This window comes from Lampris incognitus, chromosome 9 (genome assembly GCF_029633865.1).
Source record: "Lampris incognitus isolate fLamInc1 chromosome 9, fLamInc1.hap2, whole genome shotgun sequence".
NCBI lineage: Eukaryota > Metazoa > Chordata > Actinopteri > Lampriformes > Lampridae > Lampris > Lampris incognitus.
The window spans coordinates 15,502,491-15,520,518 of NC_079219.1; the positions used below are offsets into that span (position 1 = coordinate 15,502,491).

The 18,028-nt window shown below is 44.6% G+C and overlaps 1 protein-coding gene across 1 annotated transcript in view; it reads right to left on the bottom strand.

The window, feature by feature from the left end:
* ulk4 (unc-51 like kinase 4) overlaps positions 1-18,028 on the bottom strand; it is a 176,672-nt gene that overhangs the window by 16,360 nt on the left and 142,284 nt on the right. Inside the window, exon 34 of the mRNA XM_056286926.1 lies at positions 11,122-11,316. Within this exon, the coding sequence (XP_056142901.1) occupies positions 11,122-11,316 (195 nt within the window). The remainder of the gene's footprint in view (positions 1-11,121; positions 11,317-18,028) is intronic.

Consider the following 18,028-nt stretch of genomic DNA (forward strand, 5'->3'; position numbering starts at 1 on the left):
TCAAGCAAGTAATTTGCTGATTTTTACCTTAAATCAGAAGCGATCACAGGGCAAGTTGTTAGCTGGCCAACTCAAAGAGAAGAAGTTTGAGTGATGACGTAGAATCTTGAAAATAGTTTGTGTACTTGTCTCTTTAAGTATTACCTACTGTCAGTCTGAAGTGTGTATGGAAGTGTGTGTGTGTGTGAGACTAATGGGGGGAGGGGAGGGGGGGGATACATGATCTTTTGGTGTGTCTGTGTTTGCGTTCTCTCTGATCTTGAGTGACATCACCCCCTCATGTCTCCGCGGCAACAAAGCGTGTTTGTTGCTTGGCGACGGGGTTAGGAGATGACATACTCCACTACTCTCCTCTTAAACTGAAACACACACATACACACACACACACACACACACACACAGCCCATCTCTCTGCTCTCTCTGGCTTTTCCCTCCAGTTCTGAGAGGGGACATTCCCTTCTTCCTGCTAGCTCCGCTCTGTATCTGTATACTCCTCCTTATTATCTGTTCTTCATCCCTGCCCTTAACCTCCTCTTCATTCCCTCCTTTTCCTCATCCTCCCTACCAATTTTCATCTCACGAACACCCTGACTTCATCAGGCTGGACTCAAACTAAGAGAGGCACATAGACAGCGAGACTGACAGTGCTGCAGCATCTTTGCAGGATGAATTTTGGAAGTTGAGCAGACATGGGACTCATGGGGCAGTCACACGTTTGTCCAGTCTGTAAACCGACAGAATAGGCTGTCTTTACACACAGCTGAATGGACTGGCCCTGAACGCTGCACCTAAACTGGCTTATCACTGTAAACAATTCTGTTTGTTGGAGGACAGCTAAGGAGTTGAGAACAAGGGTACTGTGCAAGGGCAACAGAAGAACAGATATAGTTAGTTATAGTTATAATAAAGAATGTCCTTCACATGCTCCTCAAACAAACCATTCCTCATGTCATGAATCCCCCTTGGAGCATTCCCTTTTAAATGTGTCCCACGACGGGGAAAATCACAGACTGATTCAAACATGACTGTCTTTCCACCCCCACCCCTGTAGTTGGAAACCATTAACAGGGTGTTTGAAGAGTGCTGATGATGAAACAGAGATTAACAAAGCTCTGAAATCAATGAGAGATAATTAAAAAGCCTTTGTGGAAGGGCAGGCGCGTGTGTGTATGTTAATGTGTGGTGCTGAATGAGAATTTGTGTGAGCGTGAGTGCTTGCTTTTCAAATTGCACGTTTGTGAAAGTGTGTTTTTACTGAGTATATGTGTGTGCGTGCATGCACACATGTGCTTGTGTGTTTGTATATGTGGATTATCTTCATCGCCTTCTTTATCACATGCGTATTGCTCTTCATCAAGATTGTGAATGTCATAAATCTTGTGTAAAGCTAGAGTCTAGCATCCATCCATTATCTGATCCGCTTATCCTGCTCTCAGGGATGCTGGATCCTATCCCAGCAGTCATTGGGGTGACACCCTGGACAATTTAGTACGGCCGAGTCACCTGACTTACATGTCATTGGACTGTGGGAGGAAACCGGAGCCCCCGAAGGAAACCCACGCAGACACGGGGAGAACATGCAAACTCCACTCAGAGGATGAACCGGGATGATCCCCAAGGTTGGACTACCCTGGGGCTCGAACCCAGGACCTTCTTGCTGTGAGGCAACTGCTCTAACCACTGTGCCACCGTGCCGCTGAGCATAACATGACTAGTGTTAATACAAAGATAATCTTTATATTCTCTAAAAATTCAGGTACTTGCCTATGAGGCTATCAGCAAACAAACAGCCTTGATTGTGTTTTAGCAATTTGAGGTAAAGTCTTGAACCTCAGTGCTACAGTGATGTGTTGAAAAGAACAAGTCTTATATTTGTAATGCCAGCAAGAAAGAAAGAAAGAAAGAAAGAAAGAAAGAAAGAAAGAAAGAAAGAAAGAAAGAAAAACTCTTTTGAAATAATGAAACTTGGCCCAGAAATCCCCAAATACAATCTAAAGATGACATGTGAGTGACTCAGCCCAGAACATATCAATTAGCTCTTAGCACGCAACTGCTTAATGACTCATCCCACAGCTGTGACAATGTAGCCAAAACACACACTGCTGTGTGTGTGTGTGTGTGTGTGCGCGCGCATGTGTGTGCGTGCGTGTGTGTGGCTGTTACTCAGAAAGGTAGTAAGTAAGTCAGGATAGGGCTACGAGGGAGCAGGAGCAAGGATATGTCATTCAAGACAAACTGAAGTAAGTTAAATGAATGGACAGGTGGACAGGCAAACAGACAGACAAACAGATCATGTTTTTTTTTAAATCACACACTTCTATTCTTTTCTGGGGGGATTCCCCCCCAGCCTTTCCTCCCCAATTACACTTGGCCAATTACCCTATTTTCCGATCTGTCCCGGTCGCTGCTCCACCCCCTCTGCCGATCCAGGGAGGGCTGCAGACTACCACATGCCTCCTTCGATACATGTGGAGCCAGCCGCTTCTTTTCACCTGGCAGTGAGGAGTTTCGCCAGGGGGATGTAGCACGTGGAAGGATCACGCTATTCCCTCCCCCCCAAACAGGCACCCCGACCAACCAGAGAAGGTGCTGGTACAGCGATCAGGACACATACCCACATCCGGCTTCCCACCCGCAGACATGGCCAATTGTGTCTGTAGGGACGCCTGACTAAGCTGGAGGTAACGCGGGGATTTGAACCGGCGATCTTCATGTTGGCAGGCAACGGAATAGACCGCCATGCCACCTGGACGCCCCAGATCATGGTATTTTTTTGAGTCACACACACTTCTATTCTTTGTAGTACTTCTAACACATAACTACCCAAGACTGAGAAATTGCAGGTTGTGGAAAACTACATAAAACACACACATACATGGCTTTCTGCTGAGATAATAGGCTTGTCAGATTATGTCAGCACTTTTCCAAAAGATGGAAAATGTACATCACTTTTTCAAAACAAGGAAAAGTGCATGGAAAGCACCCAATTTTTCCACTAGAAATTGAAATCATCTGGTGGAAAAATTGGGTGCCCTTAGGGACCCATAATTCTTCATTTTTGCCTTTGTGTATTTCTCTCTGAAAGGAAAATGGTGAGCATATTGTGAGTTTGACACTCATTGGGGAGCTTCTAGCACTGCAAAAATAGCCTGGCATACTTATGTGTGGAGTAATTTGGGGTTGTTTGTTGAATGGCAAACCAAATTAAACACCACATACCTATTTTACCCTACAGCTTTATAATGCCGACAGGTCAAAGTTGGACGGTCTCATCGACTGATATTTAGGCTACTTCTCTGTGACATTGTAGGCTAGTTTATCTTTCGACAAGCAATGAAGATAAAATAACCTTTATTCATCCCCGAAGGGAAATTTTAGGTGTAGATAGCAGCAAAGAGGGTAAAAAAAAAACGACATCAACAGGGTCGAGTAACAGAGGTAGATAGATACTAGATAATAGCGGTCAGTCACCTCAGGATCAGAACAATACTAGACCTACCATTAATACTAACAATACCAAACAACATCATAGATATGAGATCAGCATCTACACATATACTCTGCACATATCTGTCTATCTGTCTATCTATCTATCTATCTATCTATCTATCTATCTATCTATCTATCTATCTATCTATCTATCTATCTATCTATCTATCTATCTATCTATCTATCTATCTATCTATCTATCTATCTATCTATATAATATACAGTGCATCCGGAAAGTATTCACACCCCTTCACTTTCCCCACATTTTGTTATGTTACAGCCTTATTCCAAAATGGATTAAATTCCTTTTTTTTCCTCATCAATCTACACACAATACCCCATAATGACAAAGTGAAAAAGGTTTTGTAGAAATTTTTGCAAATTTATTAAAAATAAAAAACTGAAATATTGCATGTACATAAGTATTCACACCCTTTGCTATGACACTCAAAATTGAGCTCAGGTTCATCCTGTTTCCACTGATCATCCTTGAGATGTTTCTACATCTTGATTGGAGTCCACCTGTAGTAAATTCAATTGATTGGACATGATTTGGAAAGGAACACACCGGTCTATATAAGGTCCCACTGTTGACAGTGCATGCCAGAGCAGAAACCAAGCCATGAAGTCAAAGGAATTGTCTGTGGACCTCCGAGACAGGATTGTATTGAGGCACAGATCTGGGGAAGGGTACGAAAAAATTTCTACAGCTTTGAAGGTCCCAAAGAGCACAGTGGTCTCCATCATTCGTAAATGGAAGAAGTTTGGATCCACCAGGACTCTCCCTAGAGCTGGCCGCCCAGCCAAACTGAGCAATCGGGGGAGAAGGGCCTTGGTCAGGGAGGTGACCAAGAACCCGGTGGTCACTCTGACAGAGCTCCAGCGTTCCTCTGTGGAGATGGGAGAACCTTCCAGAAGGACAACCATCTCTGCAGCACTCCACCAATCAGGCCTTTATGGTAGAGTGGCCAGACGGAAGCCTCTGCTCAGTAAAAGGCACATGACAGCCCGCTTGGAGTTTGCCAGAAAGCACCTAAAGGACTCTCCGACCATGAGAAACAAGACTCTCTGGTCTGATGAAACCAAGATTGAACTCTTTGGCCTGAATGCCAAACGTCACGTCTGGAGGAAACCAGGCACCTCTCATCACCTTGCTATTACCATCCCTACAGTGAAGCATGGTGGTGGCAGCATCATGCTGTGGGGATGTTTTTCAGCGGTAGGAACTAGTCAGGATTGAGGGAAAGATGAATGGAGCAAAGTATAGAGAGATCCTTGATGAAAACCTGCTCCAGAGCACTCAGGACCTCAGACTGGGCAAAGGTTTACCTTTCAACACGACAACGACCCTAAGCACACAGCCAAGACAATGAAGGAGTGGCTTTGGGACAAGTCTGTGAATGTCCTTGAGTGGCCCAGCCAGAGCCCAGACTTCAACCCCATTGAACATCTCTGGAAAGACCTGAAAATAGCCGTGCAGCGACGCTCCCCATCTAACCTTACGGAGCTCGAGAGGATCTGCAGAGAAGAATGGGAGAAATACCCAAATATAGGTGTGCCAAGCTTGTAGCTTCATACCCAAGAAGACTTGAGGCTGTAATCGCTGCCAAGGGTGCCTCAACCAAGTACTGAGTAAAGGGTGTGAATACTTATGTACATGCAATATTTCAGTTTTTATTTTTAATAAATTTGCAAAAATTTCTACAAAACCTTTTTTACTTGTCATTATGGGATATTGTGTGTAGATTGATGAGAAAAAAAAGGGATTTAATCCATTTTGGAATAATGCTGTAACATGACAAAATGTGGGGATAGTGAAGGGGTGTAAATACTTTCCGGATGCACTGTAAGTCCCTCTTTACCAAGGGAATCAAAAACATCAAAACATGTAGAAAAATGACACCTTTGGATACCAACTGCTGAATATTGTAAATTTCTTTCTCTGTAAAGTTCACTTTCTTTCAGAAGCAACAAATACACACAATTCAGACTGTAAACCAACTGCACCAATAGATGAAAAATAAAGAAAGAGAAGGCGACGATCTGTGTATGTGTGTGTGTGTGTGTGTGTGTGTGTGCGCGCGCGCGTGCACATGTGTGTGGTTTGTTTGTGTGGCTGGTTCAGGTCAGTGAGATCTAATTAGAAAGAGGATTAAAGCACACACACACACACACACACACACACAACAGCAAAGATAATGTGGCTTCTAGGCAGGGTGTTCAGTCACTACATATGATCTCATGATGTGGCAGCTGGCGTTGTGTCCCACGTTTTAAAAACTGTTTTCTGACCCCGGGGGCAGGCCAAACAAACAGTAATGCACTGTAAAAAGGGCACAATATACAGGACCCTATAGAAAAATCAAACATCTTTTCCTAGAGCTGATTCTCTGGTGAAAAAGCACTTCAGCAGGACTCTCCTCTTCACTCCTCTCCTCCCCCACCTCCCCTCTTCTCAGTTAAAAGCTTTTACTGAGCACCTAGCTACTCAGATCAATATAGAGCGCATAAAAAACACACACAGCAACACATATGTGCAGGCGCTCACAGAAATACACACCAAATAATATGACAGATTTACAGGTTTCAAAGATAGTTTGTTTTTGAGTTGCCTAGCAACAGTTTTGTCTAACGAGGACTGTAAACTCTATTAACAGATTTTATATATACAGTGCATCCGGAAAGTATTCACACCCCTTCACTTTCCCCACATTTTGTTATGTTACAGCCTTATTCCAAAATGGATTAAATTCCTTTTTTTCTCATCAATCTACATACAATACCCCATAATGACAAAGTGAAAAATGTTTTGTAGAAATTTTTGCAAATTTATTAAAAATAAAAAACTGAAATATTGCAAGTACATAAGTATTCACACCCTTTACTCAGTACTTGGTTGAGGCACCCTTGGCAGCGATTACAGCCTCAAGTCTTCTTGGGTATGAAGCTACAAGCTTGGCACACCTATATTTGGGGTATTTCTCCCATTCTTCTCTGCAGATCCTCTCGAGCTCCGTAAGGTTAGATGGGGAGCATCGCTGCACAGCTATTTTCAGGTCTTTCCAGAGATGTTCAATGGGGTTCAAGTCTGGGCTCTGGCTGGGCTACTCACAGACATTCACAGACTTGTCCCAAAGCTACTCCTTCATTGTCTTGGCTGTGTGTTTAGGGTCGTTGTCGTGTGGAAAGGTAAACCTTCTCCCAGTCTGAGGTCCTGAGTGCTCTGGAGCAGGTTTTCATTAAGGATCTCTCTGTATTTTGCTCCATTCATCTTTCCCTCGATCCTGACTAGTCTCCCAGTTCCTGCCGCTGAAAAACATCCCCACAGAATGATGCTGCCACCACCATGCTTCACTGTAGGGATGGTAATAGCAAGGTGATGAGAGGTGCCTGGTTTCCTCCAGACGTGACGTTTGGCATTCAGGCCAAAGAGTTCAATCTTGGTTTCATCAGACCAGAGAGTATTGTTTCTCATGGTCTGAGAGTCCTTTAGGTGCTTTCTGGCAAACTCCAAGTGGGCTGTCATGTGTCTTTTACTGAGCAGAGGCTTTCGTCTGGCCACTCTACCATAAAGGCCTGATTGGTGGAGTGCTGCAGAGATGGTTGTCCTTCTTGAAGGTTCTCCCATCTCCACAGAGGAACGCTGGAGCTCTGTCAGAGTGACCACCGGGTTCTTGGTCACCTCCCTGACCAAGGCCCTTCTCCCCCGATTGCTCAGTTTGGCTGGGCGGCCAGCTCTAGGAAGAGTCCTGGTGGATCCCAACTTCTTCCATTTATGAATGATGGAGACCAATGTGCTCTTCAGGACCTTCAAAGCTGTAGAAATTTTTTTGTACCCTTCCCCAGATCTTTGCCTCGATACAATCCTGTCTTGGAGGTCCACAGACAATTCCTTTGACTTCATGGCTTGATTTCTGCTCTGATATGCACTGTCAACAGTGGGACCTTATATAGACAGGTGTGTGCCTTTCCAAATCATGTCCAATCAATTGAATTTACTACGGGTGGACTCCAATCAAGATGTAGAAACATCTCAAGGATGATCAGCGGAAACAGGATGAACCTGAGCTCAATTTGGAGTGTCATAGCAAAGGGTGTGAATACTTATGTACATGCAATATTTCAGTTTTTTATTTTTAATAAATTTGCAAAAATTTCTACAAAACCTTTTTCACTTTGTCATTATGGGGTATTGTGTGTAGATTGATGAGAAAAAAAAATGAATTTAATCCATTTTGGAATAAGGCTGTAACATAACAAAATGTGGGGAAAGTGAAGGGGTGTGAATACTTTCCGGATGCACTGTATATAATCTGTAGGCATGGGACACGATTTTGGTATCGGAAGCGTTCTGTTTCAGATTTAGTCTAAGTAGCATTGACCAATCATGTTGGAGTAGGTGTTGATTTCTACAGGAACACGCTTTGGTTGCACATTGGTAACAGTCAACGTGAGGAGTGAAAGAGGTGGAACGCATTGGCCGAAATATCGTCTGGACCCAAAACACCTACAAAAAGCACCAATGTTTGTGTATTGTGTGGAGAAATGCTCGACTCGTGTCTGCTACTTGTGAAACAATCCAGTCGTAGACGTCATTTCCCGACCACAACTCCATTCTCGCATCTCAAGTTGTTAATGCGACTGCAAACAATGACAGGCGCACAGAACAGGAAGTTTTCATAGGAAACGGAAGCCAGCAGCCAGCAGCTATACAGGAAGCCCCAAAATATTGGCCATTGTCCCCAGAGCTAAACTGTTGTCAGACGATTTAGCCTCTGGGTTCCGAGACTGACGAGGACTGTGAGCAGAACCTCTGATCAACATCTGGTTTGCTGTTCAACCAGCTTCCTGACTGGCTTTGATTTGGCTTCTGAATGGCTTCTTTCATGCAAATTGCAAATTAAAAAATTGTGTTGGCAAATTCTGGATTATTTTCATAGTGATGTCTGTTGTGGGTGTCAATCAGGACAAAAAAACGAAAACCAAGCCCTGCCACCAAGCCAAATAAGTGCTTCATGCTGGTGTACATTGGTTCCACCTGACACATTGGTTCCATCAGATACAGTTACTCTGGTAAACATGTACTGTGGAACAGGTGTCCAACCATAAATCTACCTCTTCCCCCGTTGTGTCTTCCTTGACATGTCAGCCATCTTTAGGCTATTCCACAAATCACTTTGACTACTAGACAATAACAGACAACCCCTCGAAGAGAGAGTGACAGCCAGATACAAACCAACATTCTTTGTCTCTCTCCCTCTCTGTCAGTCTAGTTCTCTAGTTCTTGAGAACCTGGATGCTATTTTCTGAACTGCAGCAGTGCAGAGTTGATAGACTGTGTGTGTGTGTGTGTGTGTGTGTGTGTGTGTGTGTGTGTGTGTGTGTGTGTGTGTATATCTATCTTCCCATACTTCTTTACATTCACATAGCAATTGTTGGTCACCAAAAGAGAATGTAGCACCGGGAGGTCTGTCAATCATGGACAGAGAACATGGGAAATTAAAAGGTTATGGCATTTTCATTCCTGAATGTTTTGAAATGAAACATTATATATATATATGTATATATATATATGTATATATATATATATACACTACCGTTCAAAAGTTTGGGATCACCCAAACAATTTTGTGTTTTCCATGAAAAGTCACACTTATTCACCACCATATGTTGTGAAATGAATAGAAAATAGAGTCAAGACATTGACAAGGTTAGAAATAATGATTTGTATTTGAAATAAGATTTTTTTTACATCAAACTTTGCTTTCGTCAAAGAATCCTCCATTTGCAGCAATTACAGCATTGCAGACCTTTGGCATTCTAGCTGTTAATTTGTTGAGGTAATCTGGAGAAATTGCACCCCACGCTTCCAGAAGCAGCTCCCACAAGTTGGATTGGTTGGATGGGCACTTCTTTGAGCAGATTGAGTTTCTGGAGCATCACATTTGTGGGGTCAATTAAACGCTAAAAATGGCCAGAAAAAGAGAACTTTCATCTGAAACTCGACAGTCTATTCTTGTTCTTAGAAATGAAGGCTATTCCATGCGAGAAATTGCTAAGAAATTGAAGATTTCCTACACCGGTGTGTACTACTCCCTTCAGAGGACAGCACAAACAGGCTCTAACCAGAGTAGAAAAAGAAGTGGGAGGCCGCGTTGCACAACTGAGCAAGAAGATAAGTACATTAGAGTCTCTAGTTTGAGAAACAGACGCCTCACAGGTCCCCAACTGGCATCTTCATTAAATAGTACCTGTTAGAGCCTGTTTGTGCTGTCCTCTGAAGGGAGTAGTACACACCGGTGTAGGAAATCTTCAATTTCTTAGCAATTTCTCGCATGGAATAGCCTTCATTTCTAAGAACAAGAATAGACTGTCGAGTTTCAGATGAAAGTTCTCTTTTTCTGGCCATTTTTAGCGTTTAATTGACCCCACAAATGTGATGCTCCAGAAACTCAATCTGCTCAAAGAAGTGCCCATCCAACCAATCCAACTTGTGGGAGCTGCTTCTGGAAGCGTGGGGTGCAATTTCTCCAGATTACCTCAACAAATTAACAGCTAGAATGCCAAAGGTCTGCAATGCTGTAATTGCTGCAAATGGAGGATTCTTTGACGAAAGCAAAGTTTGATGTAAAAAAAATCTTATTTCAAATACAAATCATTATTTCTAACCTTGTCAATGTCTTGACTCTATTTTCTATTCATTTCACAACATATGGTGGTGAATAAGTGTGACTTTTCATGGAAAACACGAAATTGTTTGGGTGATCCCAAACTTTTGAACGGTAGTGTATATATATAATGTTGAGCACTTTTCCTATCATTGAGTTTTTTTTTAACAAAGTTATAAGATTCGACAATTTACGTTAACCTTTTACCTTAGCTTATTCTAATTCATTGTATCATTTTAATTTTTATTCATTATTCAATTTTTTTACTGATCCTATGATTCTTGTTCTATTTTTATTCTAAATGATGTATCTTGATATCTTCCATGTTGCCTTGCATTTTTATCTTTGTTTTATGATTGTGATGCACTTTGAGTTGTATTTCTCTGCATGTACATTTCTACCACCACCCCTCCCCCCTTTCTCCCCAGTTGTACTTGGCCAATTACCCCACTCTTCCGTGCCATCTCGGTCACTGCTCCACCCCCTCTGCCAATCCGGGGAGGGCTGCAGACTACCATATGCCTCCTCCGATACATGTGGAGTCGCCAGCCGCTTCTTTTCACCTGACAGTGAGGAGTTTCGCCAGGCGGACATAGCACGTGGGAGGATCACATTATCCCCCCCCCCCCCAGTTCCCCCTCCCCCCTGAACAGGGGCCCCGACCGACCAGAGGAGTCGCTAGTGTAGCAACCAGGACATACCTGGTTGCTACACGAACTGGCGATCCCTGTGTTGGTAGGCAACGGAATAAACCGCTACACTATGCTACCTGGACACCCTGAAAATTTCTATACAAATAATTGTATAATGAGAGAGAGAGAGAGAGAGAGAGAGAGAGAGAGAGAGAGAGAGAGAGAGAGAGAGAGAGAGAGAGAGAGAGAGAGAGGCTACTGTACACGTTTGTACGAATGTTATTAAGTTTTTAAATTGGTCTTGTTGATGTGTTTGTGTTCATCATACTCACCAGTCGTTTGATGACCCTAAGCGTAGTGCGCTGCATGCGGGGATTTAGCGAGCGTGCATGGGAGCGCAGCATATGGGAGAAGCTACGCCGGCAGGAAGGGGACAGGCAGTCATACCCCTCCCCCCCATATAGCTGGACCAATAGGGACAGACACTGGATAGACTCCTCCCACACTTCCTGATCCTCGGTGGACAGCTATAACAACAGAATTACCTTGTATGAATAGTTGAAGAAAATAAATCATCATTTTCCTGTACTTTGGATTACAAATATGACCTGAAATGGCAAACTGAAGTTAGTAAGACTTCCACTATCATTATCCCCTATTGCCTACATGTACTCTCGTGAGACAGTCCCTTTAGCTGTGCAGCAACTCCAGATTCCGGAGGCACCACTCTTATTGGCCATCTGGAATGTCAATCACTTAAGTGTCTGCGCACTTCCGGATGACAAACATCTTGCAACAAAAATCAGAGCAGCGACCAAATGAAGCGGTCTCACAACAATACGAACTACAGGAGTCTCTTACCTATCTCCCCTTCTCCGGTGCTCAGACTTGGTGACAAACCACCCCTTTTTTGCCTACCAGGAGACGGGAAATACACGCACACTCGGATGGACAAAGCAAGTGTTTTTTCTGCCATTATAAGACTTTTATGCAACGCCCAAGTCAATTGAATGGGAAACAGGGGGAAAAAATTGTTTAATATGCTGTGCTGAAGCTAAAAAAGTTACCTAATAAAAATATTTGGTAACACTTGCTATGAAGCTTGCATCTATAACGCACCATAAGCATCTACAATGCCCTATAAGCATCTATAACGCCCTATAAGCATCTATTGCATCTATAATGCCCATACTTTCCTATAATGTGTATTACAATGACTAACGGCCATGGCTGAAGACTGAAATAGCACTGAAGTCTCATTATGGCTTTCCACGCTAGCTTGCGGATCTGGCTCCTCCTCCCAACCCCCGCTGGATTATTTATTTTATTTTCCCTCGGCAGTGGACACTATCCCTCTTTGGACCATCATCAACTGGGACTAGCATAAACTGGACATCACCATCACTTTTTTTTCTGGCCCAACGTGCTAGCCGCAACTGGCTAACCACCACTCGGCTAACGTTAGCTTTACGTGAGCTCTGACCTTCTGGTTCTGCATGCTAGCTTGCGGATCTGGCTCCGTCCCCCAACCCCCGCTGGATTATTTACTTTATTTTCCCTCGGCAGTGGACGCTATCCCTCTTTGGGCCATCATCAACTGGGAATAGTGTAATCTGGACATCGCCATCCCAACAATTTCAACCTCACCCAGCGCGTCACTTTCCCCACCCATGTCAAAGGCCATATCCTTGACCTGGTCTGCTCTGTCAATCTACTGATACACAACATCCATCAATTCCCATTTCCTCTGTCAGACCATAATCTCATCCAGTTCACTATTCCATCCCCAACTCCTCGGCCACACCTCCTCAGAGAACTAACATTCCGCAATATTAAATCTATTGACCCCCTCCAACTCTCAGATCTGCTCGCCTCTGCTCTCCCCCTGGAACCAGCCTCTACCTTACCTGATGATCTCACCAATCACCTCAACGCCACTCTGTCTGCCTCCCTCAACACACTGGCCCCTCTCAAAACAAAAACAGTCTCCTTCAACACCTCTGCACCCTGGTTCACACCTGAGCTCCGCACAATGAAACAGACTGCCCGCCAACTGGAACGACTTGCCAAGAAAACATCTCTCACTGTACACCAAGAAGCCCACAACCTCTACCTCTCTGCCTACAAAGATGACCTCACCGCCGCCAAGTCTGCCTATTTTTCCACCATCATTAATGATTCCAACCGCAACCCCCGCACCCTCTTCTCCAACGTAAACAACCTCCTCAAGCCCCATGCTGATGCCCTCTCCAACTCTACTGCTGAACAATGCAACTAATTTCTCCAATTTTTTGCAGACAAAATCGCCGCTATCAACAAATCACTGTCCCCTGCATCTGACTCAGCAGCACATACTCCGGCCCCTCTTCTCCCCATTCCTCTTGACCTCCCTACCCCTCCCCCTGATCACCGCCTCTCCCGGTTTGTTCCAGTTGCCCCTACCACTATCTCTGAACTCATCAGCTCATCAAAATCCACAACCTGCTCCCTTGATCCCCTCCCCACCCCCCTACTGAAGAAATGCCTCCCTGCCCTATGCCCCTACCTCACCAACCTTTTCAATTCCTCGCTGTCCCATGGAATTGTCCCCTCTGCCTACAAAACTTCAGCTGTCACCCCAATTCTCAAGAAACCTGGTCTTGATCCATCCTGCCTCAACCACTACCGGCCAATTTCCAATCTCCCCTTCCTCTCTAAAACCCTGGAACGAATTGTCACCACACAACTCCAAACCTACCTACACTCAAACAACCTACTCGAACCCCTCCAGTCTGGTTTTCACCCACTCCACAGCACTGAAACTCTCCTTAAAGTACTTAATGACCTCCTCACCTCCGCTGATACTGAAGCCCTTAACATCCTCATCCTCCTCGACCTGAGTTCAGCCTTCGATACTGTGAGCCACAACATCCTGCTCACCAGATTGAAAGATGTCGGTATTGAAGGCACCGTATTCAGCTGGCTCCAGTCCTACCTCTCAAACAGGTCACACTTCATCTCACTTCACAACCACTCATCTGTTCCATCCACGGTCACACAAGGTGTTCCCCAAGGTTCTGTACTCGGCCCACTCCTTGTCATCATCTACATTCTCCCTCTTGGTCAGATTCTCCACCATTTCACTTGGACTTCCACTGTTATGCTGATGACACCCAGATAGACCTCAGCACCAAATCTTCTCACAATCCACCCCTCTCTCACATCGACTCCTGTATATCTGCAGTTAAAGTCTGGATGCAGCAAAACCTTCTCAAACTCAACAGTGACAAAACTGAACTCCTCTTCATTGGCTCCAAGTCCACTCTCAGCCAAATCAACAACCTTGCACTCACCATCGATGGCACTATTGTCTCCCCTTCCCCCCAGGCACGCAACCTTGGTGTGATCCTTGATCCCACCCTCTCCCTTGAGCCACATATCCGCCAAATGGTCAAATCCTCCTTCTACCACCTTCGCAACATTGCAAAAATAAGACCCTCTCTCACACGCCCTGCTCCTGAGATACTGATCCATGCCTTCATCTCCTCCCACCTTGATTACTGCAACTCACTCCTCTATGGCATCAGTGCTAGCTCTATCAAAAGACTCCAATTGGTCCAGAACTCATTTCGCCCAACTTTTAACTTTCACCAAATCCTGGCACCACGTCACCCCAGTCTTAAAAGACCTCCACTGGCTACCCATCTCCCACCGGATCAATTACAAACTCCTGGTTCTTACTTATAAAGCCCTTCACAAACTGGCTCCCCCATACCTCACCGATCTCCTCTCCCCCTACCAACCCTCTCGGTCCCTCAGATCCACCTCAGCCTCCCTTCTCTCTACCCCCAGGTCCAACCTCCGCGGCTTTGGTGACCGAGCCTTCTCCAGAGCAGCTCCCAGGCTCTGGAACTCACTTCTCCAAATCATAAGAGACTCAGAATCCCTCCCACTCTTCCAATCCTGCCTCAAGACACACCTTTTCTCCATTGCCTTCTCGTGCCCCCCCCCCCCCCCGGTCCACTCATACACCCCTGGTCTGGGGCAGGCTGGGGACTGAGCGCTTGACCTGCATCTATGATTTATGTGATTTATGATGTTTGTTTTTCTTTCCCTTTATATCTGTCCAAGTCGGAGAGTACTGCTGGCGTCGTCTGTGACAGAGGAGGACTCTGCCACCTCCAGCTCCACCTCCTGTCTTTTCGTCAGTGCCACTGTCCCCAAACCATATAACATAGCTTGTCTCACAAGTATCTTGAAAACCTTCCCTTTAACTCTTGCTGGTACCCTTCTGTCACAAATCACTCCTGACACTCTTTTCCACCCACTCCACCCTGCCTGCACTCTCTTCTTCACCTCTCTTCTGCACTCCCCGTTACTTTGGACAGTTGACTCCAAGTATTTAAACTCATATGCCTTTGTCGCCTCTACCCCTTGGATCCTCACCATTCCACTGTCCTCCCTCTCATTCACGCATATGTATTCCGTCTTGCTCCAACTGACTTTCATTCCTCTTCTCTCCAGTGCTTACCTCCACCTCTCCAGGCTCTCCTCAATCTGCTCCCTACTCTCGCTACAGATCACAATGTCATCCACAAACATCATAGTCCACGGAGACTCCTGCCAATATTACACTAAATCATGTGATGAAAATTTTCATTAGAACATTTTCAAGTCTTTTAATTTTATCACCCTTATTATTTCTGTTAAGCAATAGTATATAAATGTATCAGTTATTGCACTTTATCATAATTTCTACTATCATTATTATTATTATTAATACATAGTCTAATGATGCGATGGGCTGACGGACTTCTAATCTATTAATTTTCCATTAGGGTTTTTTAGTTTCACCAGTATTCAGTTCTCAATACAGTTTGCAGGTTGCAAAACAGCTCCATCATAGAGCTATTCTTCAACCATCACACCCCCTTAAAAACATCCAGGTTCAAACCACACAGCCTAAAATGACAGACACGTGTCGCAAGATATGGCAGAGGAACAGTCAATCTTAGCACAGATATATAGCATTGCTATAGGGTTAGTGCTCTGTAGGCGGTTAGTTAGAATTCAGATCAACAGTAATGGAAGATAAGAAGGCAGATGTCCCTGTTAATGCACTGGCAGGCCGTTTATGCTTGGTTCTATGGTTGGATCCGTAGTACGCTCTGAACAATGACACTTGCTATTGCCAATACACATACTGCCAATTTGGGGCTTTATTTTAACAGCTGGGTGATGTGGACATGAGCTAGCACTCGCCTGTACCTCTTGGGCAAAATGTTTTCAGACCGCCTGCTGCTGCTGATGGGTAGACATGGCAGACCCCATCTGCTTGACTCTACCTCCGCCTTCAACCACCATAAGTCTACAGTAAAAACACTGTCTGTCAGTCAGTGAGAATAAATTCCAGAAATGTTGCTTGTTCCCACGGCCCTAATGTGGTTTTGCTACGTTCCATTATGAACACATAATAATACTCAGTGAGAGAGTGACTATGCAGCATGGTTTGGGGGGCGTGAGGGAGGGAGACGGCCTCGGTTTCTAATGTGATGAGCTTTTTGTTTGTGCCTGAAGGGGGCTAACAGTCTTACAGAGAACACCTTAAATACGAAAAATTCAATTAAAACTGAACAAAAAAAAAATATTGCTACTCTGGCTGCACCCCCCCTTAGATTTTTGTTCTTATGTTTATTCTCTCTCTTTCCTTTTCTCGCTGTCTTTCTGTTTCTTCTCCTCTCTAATCTCCCACAGGGCCAAGGGGCTGGGCAGAGGTTGGGAGCTGGGTAACCCCCCCCTTTTTTTTTTCCTCACACACACACACACACACATGCCTGTGCCCACCCACCACTCAACATGTCAACTCAAAGTGAAAACCTCTATTGTGTCCCCCGGGACCCTCCTCCTGTCCTCCTCCCATCTACCTCATACCTCCCGCTTACCTCCCGATCTCCTTTCTCTCCTCCGCTTCCCATGACACCCCCAGCACCCTCTTTTCTTTCAACCAATACTCCTCCCCCACCCCTCCCCCCTTGCTCTCTCTCCCTCTACTCCTCTCCTTTCCCTTTCCTCTCCTCATCTCCTCATTTATGTCTCTCCTGTTTTCTATCCCTCTCACTGGAACACTGTCTCCCTTCTCCCGCCATCAGCTGTTATCCTTCTCACTCATCTTCTCTCGGGAAACACATACTGCTAATCTACACCGGTCCTGTGTGAAACAAAATGTGAATGAATGACAGGTCTCACCATTCAGATCAGTCATTTACAAATCTACTGACTGGCATTCAGCGGACACTACACGGTGCTTAACTCATGACTTAACAAGCACATTGCCCTCATTTACAGTAACAATACTGTATATGCAAATGCATGGAAATAAAAAGTTCTCTTCTAGAAATTAAGACAAAAGTCTTACAATATAATACTAATACAATATAATATGATGGAATTCAAACTTTTGTCACGGATTGGTGAAAAGCGGTTGCAGCGTTTTGGTTTTTTTTTTTCTTGGTGAAAACAAGTTCTCTGTGGTCTTTAAAGTCAATTGGCTGTACTGGTGTAATGGTGTTACTTCTCTGCAATCAACACCAGCCTTCAGTTTCACCAGGTAAGAGGGTCTCAATGAGCCCCGTCGTCAGCGCAGTGGTCCATGGTGCTGGCAACCACAAAATCTGTGAGTTCAAGGGTGCTGTAACCCCGGGCGGCTTTGCACACTGGTGGATGGTTTTGCTGGTTTTAAGGTTTTAAAGAACTCTTTTAAACAGGGACAATAGTTTCATAGTATGTTTTTTTCACATGCAAAGCAACTCATGGACCTGGAAAGGAGCCCACTCCAAGAAACAAAAAATTGACAGCAGGGCTCTAAAGCTCAAGTGTGTTCTGCATGTAAACAAAAACAAAGAAATACGACAAACATTTTACAATTTCAAGTGCAACACAAATATAAACAAATGTTTAGCCCCCTGCAAGTTCCCCTCCCTAATTTGTAGCATTTAGTTCTCCTGCTGTGAGCTGCTTGTACAATATATAGTGTATTATATTGAATGAAAATTCAAATGTCGGCTCTGTGTGATGGCCTGGCGGCCTGTCCAGGGTGTCTCCCCGCCTGCTGCCCAGTGACTGCTGGATAGGAGCCAGCATCCCCGCGACCCTGAGAGCAGGATAAGCGGTTCAGGTAATGGATGGATGGAGATTTCAAATTCTATAAAGACTTCAATTCAAGTCCTTAACATGCTTGAATTCAGTAACAGTAGTGCTTCA